At 37.0% G+C, this 13925-nt stretch overlaps 2 protein-coding genes across 2 annotated transcripts; one reads left to right on the top strand and one right to left on the bottom strand.

Moving 5' to 3' along the window:
- The first annotated feature begins 962 nt into the window (after window positions 1–962).
- LOC147284135 (uncharacterized) lies at window positions 963–1460 on the top strand. Its single transcript, XM_086245299.1, has one exon. It carries the CDS (start codon window positions 963–965, stop codon window positions 1458–1460), a length of 498 nt encoding a protein of 165 aa, XP_086101425.1.
- A 2798-nt stretch (window positions 1461–4258) lies between these two features.
- Window positions 4259–13119, bottom strand: LOC147284134 (putative transcription elongation factor SPT5 homolog 1). Its single transcript, XM_086244502.1, has 22 exons — window positions 12786–13119; window positions 10430–10668; window positions 10194–10337; window positions 9895–10053; window positions 9742–9825; window positions 9411–9481; window positions 8950–9307; window positions 8665–8820; window positions 8435–8532; window positions 8273–8321; window positions 8048–8200; window positions 7813–7956; window positions 7612–7699; window positions 7311–7469; window positions 7181–7229; window positions 7007–7101; window positions 6773–6851; window positions 6178–6232; window positions 5968–6085; window positions 5704–5847; window positions 5084–5181; window positions 4259–4542 (listed from the first exon to the last, which is right to left on the bottom strand). Exons 1-22 carry the CDS (start codon window positions 13117–13119, stop codon window positions 4297–4299), a joined length of 3120 nt encoding a protein of 1039 aa, XP_086100628.1. The 3' UTR covers window positions 4259–4296.
- Between the last annotated feature and the right edge of the window lie 806 nt (window positions 13120–13925).

Below are 13925 nucleotides of genomic sequence, written 5' to 3'. Positions count from 1 at the left end.
ACCCATACACTTTCTTTCTTTTGTCAGTGTTATTATGATTTTTATTATGTAATTAAGTCCATTTGCACTGTTTTTTGTCCAAAGAATATATCTCGTAATGTTATGAGTGTGATTATACGATAATGACCATTAATTTTGAAAAACTAATACTTAATTTGTTTTCAATTCCAGTTTGCAAAATGGCGATTGCTCAAGAAATTGATTCTAGGTGTTGTAATAATCATCGGGAACTTGGAAATTGTGTGCCTGGTGTGGATGACGACCCGGACAAGAATGGTAAATGTTGGGAATATTGTATAGTTGAATGTGAAAAAGGAGGATTCTGCAAGAAAGTAGGCAATGCTCATCAATGTCATTGCTATTGTTGATCTTTGTATTGACTATATTCCATAATAATAATAAATAATAAATATAAATAAGTATGACTGTATGAGTCATGATTTTTATTTTAAATTGGCTTTCATAATTTTTGGCAAGAGTGAGTTGAGAATTTCTTGATGAACAAGAATATTAATTTATTTGTTTTTAGTGCAACAACGGGCTAAAGATTCACACAACAAAAAAAAATTAAAACACTAGCTAAAGTGAGTTTTGGGCCTCTTGGCCCAAGTAAACATGAAATAAAATCCAACAAATTTAATTATATAGAGAGCAGTTTGCTCACCCTGAGTCAAAAGGTGAGCAAAACTGCTCTCTTTTGCGTAAGACTTGCCTTTAAGCCGTTCCTTTTTTGGTTTTGACTATGGAATCAATTAAGTTAGGGAGGTGAGCTAAGTAGCTAACTAGTTCTTTTTCGTACTTCCTGCTACTACAACCCATCAAACTCATGTAGATGCTTCCAAGTCCTCGTAGTCTTCCTACATATTTTCTCTATAAAATCCCAATTGAGAGTGTCTGGTTCTTCAGAAAAACAAACATCATTTCAAGAGAGATTTGCCAAAGCACCTCCCTTAAACTCAACCATGGCTTTTCCCAAGCTTTTCTTCATTCTGTCTTTGGTGGCGGTGTTGTCATTCTCAACCGCCCATATGAGCCTCGCAGCTCGCCACCTTCTGGACACACCAGCAGCTCCACCCACAGCATTGACAGTGCCTACAATTCCATCTCTGCCAAAGTCCACATTACCTCCATTGCCCTCACTACCAACACTGCCCAAGGCCACCTTGCCACCCCTGCCCTCAACCCCCTTGCCCACTCTTCCAACTGCCCCAATTCTTCCAAAACCCACATTGCCGCCATTGCCCTCTACCCAATTGCCTACACTACCAAAGACACCAACTCTGCCACCATTCCCAACCTCTCAAATCCCATCTTTCCCAAAATCAGGATTGCCCACAACACTACCTCCATTGCCAGCCAACCCACTCCCCACATTGCCAACAACAAGCCCTTCATTCCCCACTAATATTCCATCAACAATTCCAACCATTCCATTCCTCTCCCCACCCCCATCAAATTGATCGAACCACTTGAGATATATATATATATATATATATCACTCTCATGTCATGATTCTGCTTACTACAACTATCTAATTTCTTGGATGTACTGGATGCCTCTTATGTTTGATGGTGGCTTATTATATATAGTGTATGTATGGATGTTATCTTCATCATTCTGTTATTTTTTGGATTTCACATATGTCCTCAATATCTATTGTAGCCATTTGTTATTGTATTCCTGTTATTGTTGTATTATGAATTGAAACTTATTTTTCGATCACAAGACCATACGTCAGATGTATAAACTGAATACTTGAATAGAAGTGAACCAATACATAAAATTCTCATAATGAGTGTTGTCCAAGAAACAAATATCCCCTTTAGCCTGGTAATATCCAAACGATATAGTATCTGTCTATCTGACAAATATTGCTGCACACAAACATCATTCTTTTTAAGCCAACCATTCACTCACTATATATGAACAGAAATAACCAAGTACTAATTTTTCGATCACAAGACTGTTGGTGTTGAGTTTTCAAATTAACAACCAGACATGAAAAAAGGACATGTTGTTAACTCACAATACGCACACTCTCAATTACCGGAAGAAGTGAAGATTGTTATTTCTGAATTAATTTGACTTAACAAGAACTGAACACTATGGTCCTCCACTTAAGGATAAACAAAGAGATAAAAGATAAAATTAGGATAAAAACTGACAGAATTGAAATAAAAATTAACATTTTGACATGGTCCCATTATTCTAATGCATTTGATTTGTTATTTTCAACATACACATCAGCGAACTACTTGCAATTTATGAGGGGGCGGTGTGAAGGAAACTCAATGAGATATGTGAACCATGAGTAAGAAAAGTGCCACAACTCTAACAACTATATTGAGATCGAGACTGAAAAAGTGAGAAGATTGAGAAGCCCTATGTGCTATCAAATATTTTACCAATTGGATTTTTGAAGCATCTTAGATTGCACAATCAAATATTGTAAGCAATAAAATTTGGTCATTATCTAATGTTAGTTTCTCCCAATATCTTGCAAAATTTTGAAGCATTTATAGTTATATATGTAAAAATATCTCTAGTTATTTAATATGTGTTCAAAAGTTAGTACTTTAAGTTATTTTATTCTAATTTTCATCCTAAAGATGTGTTAACAGTACATTCCATTTTTATCTATATATGACCCTCATATATATAAGTGTGACAACAATATGACATAGTTGATTCAAACTGCCCATTTTTTAATTTTCAATTTAAGGATCTTTCAAATTAAAAAGGTTGAAATTATAAAATCTCACATAAAAAATTCTAGCCTTGCACTATAATATATAGTATCATGGGCCTTCCCAATTAGTTTTAGGTTGTATACTCAAATTTTACCACGATATCAAAGTGTTGTAGGGTTTCTTGCTATAACCTTGTATTCTCTCTGTCTTTTTTATTATTTTAATACAATGTTATTGGTTTCAGTGATGACAGTGGAGCTTGTAGATGTAGTGGAAGGGTCCAAATTTGGTCTTGACAAAGATCTATGTTTGGTCAACGCCACCACCATGAAGAGTCATATAATGAAGAATTATGAAGAGTCATAATAATGAAGAATTTGGTCTTGACAAAAATCTATGTTTGGTCAACGCCACCACCATGAAGAGTCATATTAATGGAGAATTATGAAGTCATAATAATGAAGGCTGATAGTTCAAATTACTAAGCACTAGAGTCATTTACTCATCACATAAACATTTAGTTATTTGAAGGCTAAATGTAACATTTGATCCCTGTAGTTATTTTAGAGGGCTGCTATTTGCACACCCCTAAATTTCTTTTTGCACACTCTTTCTGAAAAAAATAAATAAATAAATAATTCAAGAGAAAAGACCATTTGGCCCTTCCCTCACCCACACACCCCCATCCCCATCCCCATCTCCCCCCCGTACACACCCCCTTGCTCTGCTTTTTTTCCCTCCGCCTGATCACCACCTTCCTCGCACCAGCAGCACCACCACCTTCGTCGCACCAACAGCACCACATTCCTCGCACCACCACCACCACTGCGCACCACCATCTTCCTTGTAGCACCACCACCTTCCTCGCAGCACCACCCAAAACAGCCACCATAACCAGCCTGGCAGCCCCTCCTCGGCTCCTCCCTTTCTCCTCTCGCTCTCTCTCTCTCTCTCTCTCTCTCTCTCTCTCTCTCTCTCTCTCTCTCTCTCTCTCTCTCTCTCCTCTCTCCCAAGCAGACAGCCAAACAAGTTAAAAAAAAATAAAAAATTGCAGCGGGTTCGGCGGACCAGTGCCGAACCCGGTGGTTTCGTTCGACAGGTACCCGCCGAATAGAATAGGATTGTTCGGTGGGTACCTACCGAACGAAACCATTGGGTTCGGCACTGGTCCACCGAACCCGATCCAATTTTTTTTTTTTTTAAGTTTTCTTCTCCGGCGCGCGACGGTAAGCTTGCTGGAGGAAGGGAGGTGGTCCGGGTAAGAGGAAGAAAAAGAAGAGAGGGTGGGGTGGTCGCCGGTGGTGGTAGGATGCTCGGGGATGGGTGTGTGCCGGAGGGAGGAGAGGTGGGGAGGAGGTGTGTGGGTGAGGGGGTGTGTACGGGGGGGAGGGGGGAGATGGGGATGGGGTGTGTGTGTTTTTTTTTTTTTTTTCTGTTTAGGAAGGGTGTGCAAAAAGAAAAATTGATGGGGTATAAAGTCTTTTACTTTGAGTTTTTATTTTTTTTTTTAAGAAAGGGTGTGCAAAGAGAAGAAAATGGTGTGCAAATAGCAACCCTCTTATTTTAAAGCTAAATTTACAATAAATTTTGATTTGTTCCCACCAAATTATGATTGGGCTAGCTTTGACAAAATAGCCAAGTCTAATATCTTAACATCAAGAGTGCCATCTATCTTGACAATTCCATCTGTGCCATCCACACCAATCAGCTTGCCAGTTGCACCACGTAATGCGCCCCCCATGATCTTGATCTTATCATTTTTCCTCGGTACAACTACGTCTATTTCATTAGGAAATGCCGTAACAATTTCACCATTTCCGCCAGACCCAAGAGCCACCCTACAGGAGCCATCCTGAACCACAAAACAGTGTTCTTAGTATCTAAAGTAATTGCACAGGTGCTGTGCTTACAAACAATGTTGGTATCTACTTCGGTGATAGACATTGCAACAAGATCATTTTAAAGAGCAAAATCAACTAGAATAAAATAAATATAGCTGCACATGCACTTCAAGAAATTGGATTGGAAAACTAACAGTGAAGGCCACAGAGCCCCACCGCATCATAACCAGCTTTCTTTTCTCTCCAGAAAACTCGAACGGGCAGTTCATAGATAACTTACAAGCCCCCCCCCCCCCCCCCAAGTGACAATCCAAAGCAGTTTCATATACCTATTATTCTATCTATTGGCCTAGCTACAACATATCTCCACAGGAGTTGCAATTAACGGCCAAAAAAAACCAACAGGAGTTTCAATTGAATGTATTATTTCTAGTTTAATAATTTGTAGAAATGACGAAATTACTTAATGTTCACATCTGTTGCAGGTTCAAATATCTTTGTATTTCGTGATCATATAAATGTGCAAAATAAGAACGTGATTTAAGGACATACCGGGAGCACTTCTCTGACAATTGCAGTAGTTTCCTCTCCAGAATTGCGTACATTGACCAATATGTCTGGCATGAACCATGGTCCTTCATTTTCCCCACCTGGTAGAAGATGTTAGATTAAAATACCAAAACTCAAATAGGGGTATAGAGCTCTAGCAAATCCAACTGAGTAGGGGATACATATGTTGAATTTAAATTTGCTGTAACAATTTATTCCTTCCATTACCCATCAAAATAAGAAACGCAATTTTTTTTTTTTATAAATATACCACTTTATGAACAAAAAAGAAGTGTCCCAGTACACAGGGGTATACAACGAGGAGCACAGAAAAAAAAAAAAAAAAAAAAAAAAAAAAAAAAAAAAGAAGAAGAAGCAACGACAGGCATGAAATCAGAAACCACCACAGCCTAGCTGCTAGTCTAACTCAAGAAAATTAAACAATGACAACATTAGAAGACTACCAAATAGGGGAACACTAAGAATCAAACACCCATCTAATTCTGCCCACAAATAGACAATAAGACTTGAACCTTGCCCGGGTCCCTGGATATGGGTGGATTAACCATGAATTCAACACTATGATTATGCTAGTGAGTAATAAAAATAACTGCAACTCAAACCTATAACAGGAGACATCACATCCAGACTACCAGTCCCTGGTGTCATTGGCTGCCCTCCAGGAGTTCCAGGAAGATAGGATGCTGAGTTTGGTGTCATAGGCTGCCCACCAGGAGTCGACGGCAAATAAGGGCTTGGAGCATTTGCTGCAACAGGGACAGAAAATGGACTCTTAAGAAGAAAAAGGAAAGCAAACTCAAGGGAAATCTTACAAATGAAAAATAGGTATTCGCGCAAATTTAAAGAAACAAAACTACAAGTTGTACCGTAACCAGAACAACTATCCCGTGGTGTTCCAGCTTCACTATAATTTCCACCAGAAGTGTTAGCCCAGCCAGAACCAGGAGTTGGTGCTTCATACGTCCATGAAGGAGGACTTCCTGGCTGAAAACCAAACATTACAGTTACTTAACATAGAAAAAGACTAGAGCTACATTTCTTTGCAAACTGAGGCCAATCATGCATGAACTACTCACTTGATACTGTGGGCTAGCGCCCCAAGAACCAGGGTTTCCATCCTCCCAGTTACTCCTGATTTTCTCACCATCAAAGTTCCAAGAAACATCAGTAAAAAAAGCACACGTGGCTTCCTAAATGGCATTCATCTGACTATAAAGTCTTGAGTAGTTGAAGATATAACAGTAATATAACAATCTGAGAGCCCTTTTTGCAATGGCACTTGGTTAACCTCCAAAGCATTTTGTTTTATAACAAGTGTCCATGTTCATGGTAATCAATTGAGGTACTAGTATTTATTTACATTACATGTATTGAGCCAAGGATCTTTTGTAACTTTATAAAAGTCGGATTTAGGCCATAAATGTGGTTTGTTAGTCTTATTTTAGCACTTGTTCAGTCATTTATGGTGTTGGGTTCTTACATTTGCCTTCAAGATAATTTCTCAGTCACTTAGAGTCCTAATCTCAATATGATTCCTATTAAGAAAAACATAAACCCTATGGATTATTAAAGCTTAATTAATGAAATTGAGTGTCTGATAATGACAATGATTATGCTTTCTCAAAGTCTCCTATGAGGGCTAATGGAATTGAGTGTTACTCAAACACAAACCTTGGTGGACTCAAAGGTGCATACGGATTCCATGCTCGGTCACGCATAGGAGTCCTCATGCCATCATGAATAGGCGTTGCTGCAAGAAAAAATACAAATGATAGTCATCTATTACATGTCACTGCCAAACAAGATACTGTCCAAAAAGAATAAGTGAGTATCAAAACTTATACAAGACATTTAAGTTTCTTAAATAAGTGAACAACAAGGTTTAAAAAAAAAACAAAAACAGACCTCCCGCATCCCTCATGGGAGTCATATGTGGATGGAGCGGAGTTCGAGAAGGATGAATTGGGGTCTCACTTCCCATACCATAGCGAGGTGTATCACTAAAAAGCATGTAGATATGAGTCAGAAAAAAAAGCAATAGCTAAGGACCAAAAAGAAACTAAATTGATTTATAATTACCGATATGGTGTTGTAACAGCCACATTATCAGATACACAATTCCGGTCAACTGCGAGCATGACAACAGTGTTATGGCCCAAAAAGATACATAAATAGCTACGAAGACAAGAAATCCCACAAATAGACTTGCCTGTAACAATCTTCATTTGTGACTCCAGTTCAACTCGTACACTTTGTCCCTTAACCCCAACAACACGCCCACGATAGCCCTTATGGACACCATGGAGAATCTTTACTGTAGTCCTAGCCAAGCCATCATCCCCTCGTCCACCTCTATTCCTTCCTCCAGCTGAACCATATAAGTAAGAACTATTTACAAACTTATTCAATCAAAATATGGCAAAAAAATTTAGACACATGGCAAAAATATGAAAAAGAGAGTTTGTTTGCAATATGAATAAAGAGTGAGCAGTGAAACATCTGGAACATACAGTCAGTAGGAGGGCCTCTAGGAAACCTCTTCGGGGACTGAGGAATAAGAGGAGATCTGAGATGGTCAAATCTTGAGTAGGAGTAACCCTACACATTAGATATAGGAGTGGGAAAAAAGTATCGATCAAAACTACTAACAAAATCAAACCCATGAGAGATAAAGAGTTCAGATCCACTGAAAAAGAGCACAAAGGGTTTACATTTCTATCATCATTGGCACGTGATCCTCCCACAACAACACAACAACAGGACTTAGCACAGATAAAGCCTGCATGCTCTAGGTGATGGCGATCATAAATGAACAATACTCCTCTGTATATGTGTTCCACAGTACCTTGTTTCCCCTATCATGGCAAAAGCCGTTATTATATAGCCTGAGATTTATGAAATCATAGAATGAGGTATATCAAGGAAGAAATATAGATCTCATCTCACCATGCAATGTCCCTCAAAGACCCTCACAACATCTTTCACAGACACTGTGTTCTTATAACGATCTTGAACAGTAAATTTTTTCTCAATCTTGCATTTGATCTCTCTTAACTTGACAAGGGCAACCTCAGGTCTCTCAGGAACTCCCTTAAGAACCTGTAGCATGGTTAAAAAATAAGAAAACAAAGAAAGAGAGCATCAGAAAAATTGCCTATAAAGATTACATACCTGAAATGCTTCACTTGCTACACGTATAATTACACCGAAACTATTATTACTGCACCAAATCACAGAACAATTAAAGTTATATTATTCAACATGATAAAGAACTGGTTAAAAATTATGATAAAGAACAAACAGATGACTTGTGAACACAGAATAGCAACTTACTCCAGTAGCACAAGATCATGAAGCTCATAGTCCCCAATTCTGGTAATACCAGATGTCACCTCAGAACTCTTTACAACATCATCAGCAAACACACGGATCTGTAAACAAGAAATAATCATGTCATTTTATTGCCACCAACAACCATACCAGTTCCACATTACTATTTTAGTAGAAAACTATTGCTGAAGTCCACGACTTTAGCACTAACTAAAGGAAAAAATATCACTCACATGATCCTTGGTTGTATCAGATAAAATGATGACCACATGCTTGTCAATGTCAACAACCATACCAGTTGCACCTTCCTGAGTACCAGATACAACCTTCACATGATTCCCAAGCTCAAAGTATTTGCAAAGCTCTTTTTCATTCATGGCAAGAGTTTGCTGCAAAATGAGATCCACAATAAGAAAAGTGGTCACAACACTAAATCAGTGACTCAGTAGCAATCTTTTAACAAGTAATTTAGATATCACAAAAACAAAGCACCAAAACAAAGATGAATGCATTCTTACTGGGAGCTCTTTTATTTTGGGTCTGATATGAACAGTATCTTCCTCAACTTTCTCAACCCATCCTTTCAAATTTTTGAGATCTCCCTTCACAACGATGACTGCGTCACCCTTCATAAAGTGTCCTTTCTTTCTGTTAGAAAATAAAGTTGATAGACTGGCTATATCTCCTTCACCATCCTCCCCCGGTTTCCGGAATTTTTCCAGTTCATCAAAAGTGGGATGTATGTCGTGAGAACTAATTGATTTCATTGATACTTTTTTATATAAGAAACCATCTTTAAACATCATTTTCTCTATATATTCAAAGTAGTCACTCGTAATTGGATCTCGTTTACGCTCTACACGAATATGCAGTTCTCTGAGCAGAATACAAAAACATATGAGACAACAAGGTAAGAAATTAATCTACAAATACATGGGGAGTGGAAACAATATTGTAATAGGAAAGAGTCAAGTATTACCTAGCTTCATCAATGTTCATAAAACGTGGAGGAGGAACAAACGCCTTCTTTTTCACAACTTCTCTGCCCTCCTGTATCATAAATAAATCACCTCAAAATTACTCAGATAAATTAATAATAGTACACAATTGAATAATGACAGGCTTATGGGGAGGGGAGGTGGGAATAATAGAACTAACACAACAAAGACAATCCAAGGAATCAATTTAATGGGAGCACTACCTCAGCAATTTTTATTGGAAATAATAGGAATGAAAATAAAAAAGATTGTTCATGTAGACATTAAAGGCTGAGACTCAATTAAATATCAAAAATACGTAGCAAACGTTACCAGTTTACTTGCAAGAGCTTGTAAATCAATCCTTGGAATTAATTTTACGGTAACTCTCTGCCCCACATTATCCACATTTACAACCTGTAGAAAAGAAGCTTTGAGGTTATATAAAGTATCATCAGATATGAATAAGCAAAATACAATTAATACCTTGGCAAGGTCCCCTTTATATATCCCAATCTTCATTCTGACCCAAGTATCCCTAGAAATATCTATTGCCTTGCTTTCTACCAAAAGAACATCAGTCATTTCTTTAATAGGAACAAACTTTATTTTCTGAGGAAACATATTGCGCAAACCTTTGCAAGCCTGAAACCAAATCAAAGAACCAACCAAGCAAACATAACAATCAAAGAGATAAGCATGTATATAAAGTATAATGCCAAACATAGTCTGGTGTGCACATATGTAAATCACCACAAATTATGCATATACCAACACAAGCGTACCTCCCTCACATGGGCTTCCATGACTGCTTCAACATACACATAATTTTTCAAGTGGTCAAGAGCAATAGCAGACATGATTTTCAGTTCACGTTTATCAAAATACTTTTGCATTAAGCAAGCAGCAACCTCTCGCTCTTTACCAATCTGACAGGAATCAGCAAAGATATCATAAGCATTTTCTCAAAACTGAGAACCAACCATGTAAATTGGTATCACGCTAGGAAAAGTAATCATACCGCACATTTCACCATCCACAACTTTGGGTCACGAACAGAAGGTAAAAGAGCTTGTTGATCCACATCAGTGATCTCCTCCTCGTATTCTTTATGACTTGACCTTGCATATCTTGCTTGAATTCTTCTCTCCAGTGCTTCAACATCTTCTTGTTCATCTTCACGTGGCAACAATGGGCGATGATGCATCCTTCTACCATCATCTTCCTCAGGTAGATCAGCTCCATTATCCACTATAAAATCTGCACAAAGATTCTTATAAGACCATCACTAATACATAGAAAAAGAAATTAAGATCCACTGGAGATACGACCATGAATGGTCATTCCAATAAAACGAGGGGAAGAATCATAATCTATCTATATATATAAAGCCAAATGGCCTTTGGTTAAACTTTCAAAAACCCAAAAAATATGCCCTTGAATAGCTACAATTTATAAAGGAGAAAATTTAATTAATGAAGGGCAAAAGAGAAAATCATAATCTGTTAAATTAAAAAAAGTTAAATGAGATATAAAAACAAAAGACCCCGCCTACTAAGTAGTAAGTGGAGGAGAGGGGAGACCAGTTTCTCCTGAATTTTCGTTTTCCCCTTTATATTTATTTTGTCCACTATATTTTTTCATTATAATAAATTGATATATATGCATAAAGAAAGCCAATTGGTCCCATGCATGAGCGCGTGCCAAGGGGGTAGTGCACTCCTAAATAGAGAGCTACAACGTTTCTACAAACCCTAATAACAAGGATTACACCCTGAATGAAAACCTAGACAGAATCAATTGAACTCAATTTAATAAAAGAAAATTTAAACAGTTTTTAAATAATCTGTTTGGAAGAATTGGATTGAACTACAAATAAATGATTGAAGTCATGTTAAAGTACTTTAAAGCACTTCAATTTTATCATTAATTCTAACAAGAACAAACAAAATTTTATTCGTTCTCACCACATGAGACACCTTTCCATACCATTACATAAGTGATAGTCAGACACACACATATTCTTATTTCCCATCATCCCTAGTAAAGCACAAGTCTCCTTTCTGACAGTTTCCTACCAAGTTAACAACTAAATAAAAGGGGGGGAATAGATCTTTAGACATTTTTAAGCTACAAAATCTGTGATGTCTGCTTTTTATCACTCAGGAAATGGAAGCAATATAACCTAATTTGATCATGAACAAGAGTTTCTAAACAGATTCAGGGCCATTGGTGCCTACTTCAGCCCCCATTGAACATGGGAGAGAAATTTGACCAAGAACTCTATTGCCTCCCAAAAAAGTCAGTTCTTCCCATACTGAGACCTCTTTTGTCGAACTTCCTAACCTAATAACCTTTTACTACTTTTGATATAAAAATATATATAATAAAATTAAAAAAATAGAAAAAACTTTTTCCACTTTGGACTTATGAGGCGGCCTTCTAAGGGTCAACTGTTCCAAACATAACCATTTGACAATTTTGAACCTAATTTGTAACTTCAAAGCTTCCCAAACAATATGATAAAGTAACCATAAAAAAAAAAATTAATTCATAAAACTAGCAATACTTATGCAGTGTGAAAAACCTTGGCAAGTACAGGGACGATAACAAATAGCATTGATGTGAGCATAACTGTTAAATATTGCCTTAAACTAGGCACAAGACAGAATGAATTGTGCCAAACGCATATCTTCACCTGGAAAGCATATGACCAAAAAAATAGCATGCACCTTAATTATGATGATTATCGTTTTTGTACCTTTTAGTTCAATTTGTCACATACAAGAAGAATCAGATGATTGTTTCCAAATTCCAAAGACTTCCAATACACATCAATATCGCTAAGTGTTAAGTGTTAAAGCAACAGCAACGTTACATTCTTAAGAACCATAAGAAAAAAAAAAAAAAAAAATTGAAAATAAGAATGCAAACATCCAATCTTACAAAACAATCAATCTACATGAAACTCTGCCAATTTCGTTAACAACAAATTTACCTCTCCAAATTGACTTTCCCAGTGCACAATCACAGTTCGATCAATTAAAACTTAAATGTGCAAGCCACGATTCAATCTTGAAACTTGTAAGAACCTCAGTAAAATCATAATCAAAGGAAACCCACAATACGAATACACTACCATTCCCAAATCAATTACAATTTATTACTAGAATGTCACCACCTACAAATTGAAAAACGTTCATTAATCCCCAAAATCGCGTGTAAACTTAATTCCAACCCAATCCCAACTTTATATCCAAAAATCTCAACCAAAAACAAAAACAAAAATTACTTAAAAATCCAATAAAAAAACGAGATTTTTTTTTTTTCAAATGAATAAATAAAACGAGATTACTAGAAGGAATAGCAGGTCGTACCGTCATCGCCCTCATCCTCCTCTTCCTCCTCGTCGCTGTCCACCTCGGCTTCGATATCAAGATACTGCTCGCCAGGGAGCCTCTTATTCCTCCGCTTACGACTACGACCACCACCACCATAGGCCTGTTCATCATCATCGTCCTCCTCTTCCTCATTGTCATCCTCCTCTGCCCCGTCTTCAATGAAATCCGATCTCCTCCGCTTCTGGCTGGCCCTTCGTCCTCCTCGCTCCTCCTCCTCCTCCTCTTCTTCTTCATCTACGTCGTCTTGTTCGTAGTGCTCCTCCTCCTCTGGCTCCGTATCATCATTGTCTTCGTCTCTATGACGCGGCATGGCTGTGTCTGTTGTAGAGAGCAATTTAGGGTTTTAGGGGTTTTGCTAAGAGAGTGCAGTGGGTGAGCTTTATGCAAATGGCGAATGCAACTAACCCAGGATGTGTTACGTGTGTGATACGTTGGTGGAAGAAGCAAACATAGTGCATGACCTTTTAAGAATTATTGCTTTTCATGACCTTTTAAGAAAAGTTCCGTTGATTTTAGGTACCAAATTATAATGTTTTTTCATTTTAATTACCAAAATATTTATGTTATTTTACTTTAGGTACTAAATTTCAGTTTAGGTACCAATTTTAAAAAACATGGTTATATCGAGCTGTGACTGTCTAACAGTCATAATTTTTTTATTGATTTGTTATTTTTTCAATATTTGCAAGGCTTAAACTTTACTGTTTAGTCTTTAAGTTATATGATTTTATCTCCCAAGCCTAAATAAAAAATATTAAACTCTTAAAAATTTTAAATTTTTATAAATTTGAAACAGTCACAGTTTAATCACAACTGTGATTGTTCGACAGTCACAACTATATAACAAACTGATTTGTGACCTAATCCAAAATGTCTTACTCTAGGTTAGTACCTAAACTAAAAAAAATTAGTGACTTGCTGCTTTATTGAAAAACTATTGATATTTGGTATTTAATCCTAATTTTCTATTAAAAAAAACAGGTTAATTACAATTTATCCCCTCAAACTAAATTTTTTAACACTTCAACCCCCAATTTATGTTTGGTCAAACATATAACTCCCTCTCGTATTTATCGTATATATTAGCATTCCCAAGTGAAAAAATTATTGGATGTA

Source organism: Dryas octopetala, chromosome 5, assembly GCF_963921425.1.
Source record: "Dryas octopetala chromosome 5, drDryOcto1.1, whole genome shotgun sequence".
Taxonomy (NCBI): domain Eukaryota; kingdom Viridiplantae; phylum Streptophyta; class Magnoliopsida; order Rosales; family Rosaceae; genus Dryas; species Dryas octopetala.
This window is presented reverse-complemented; position numbering and strand designations above follow the sequence as displayed.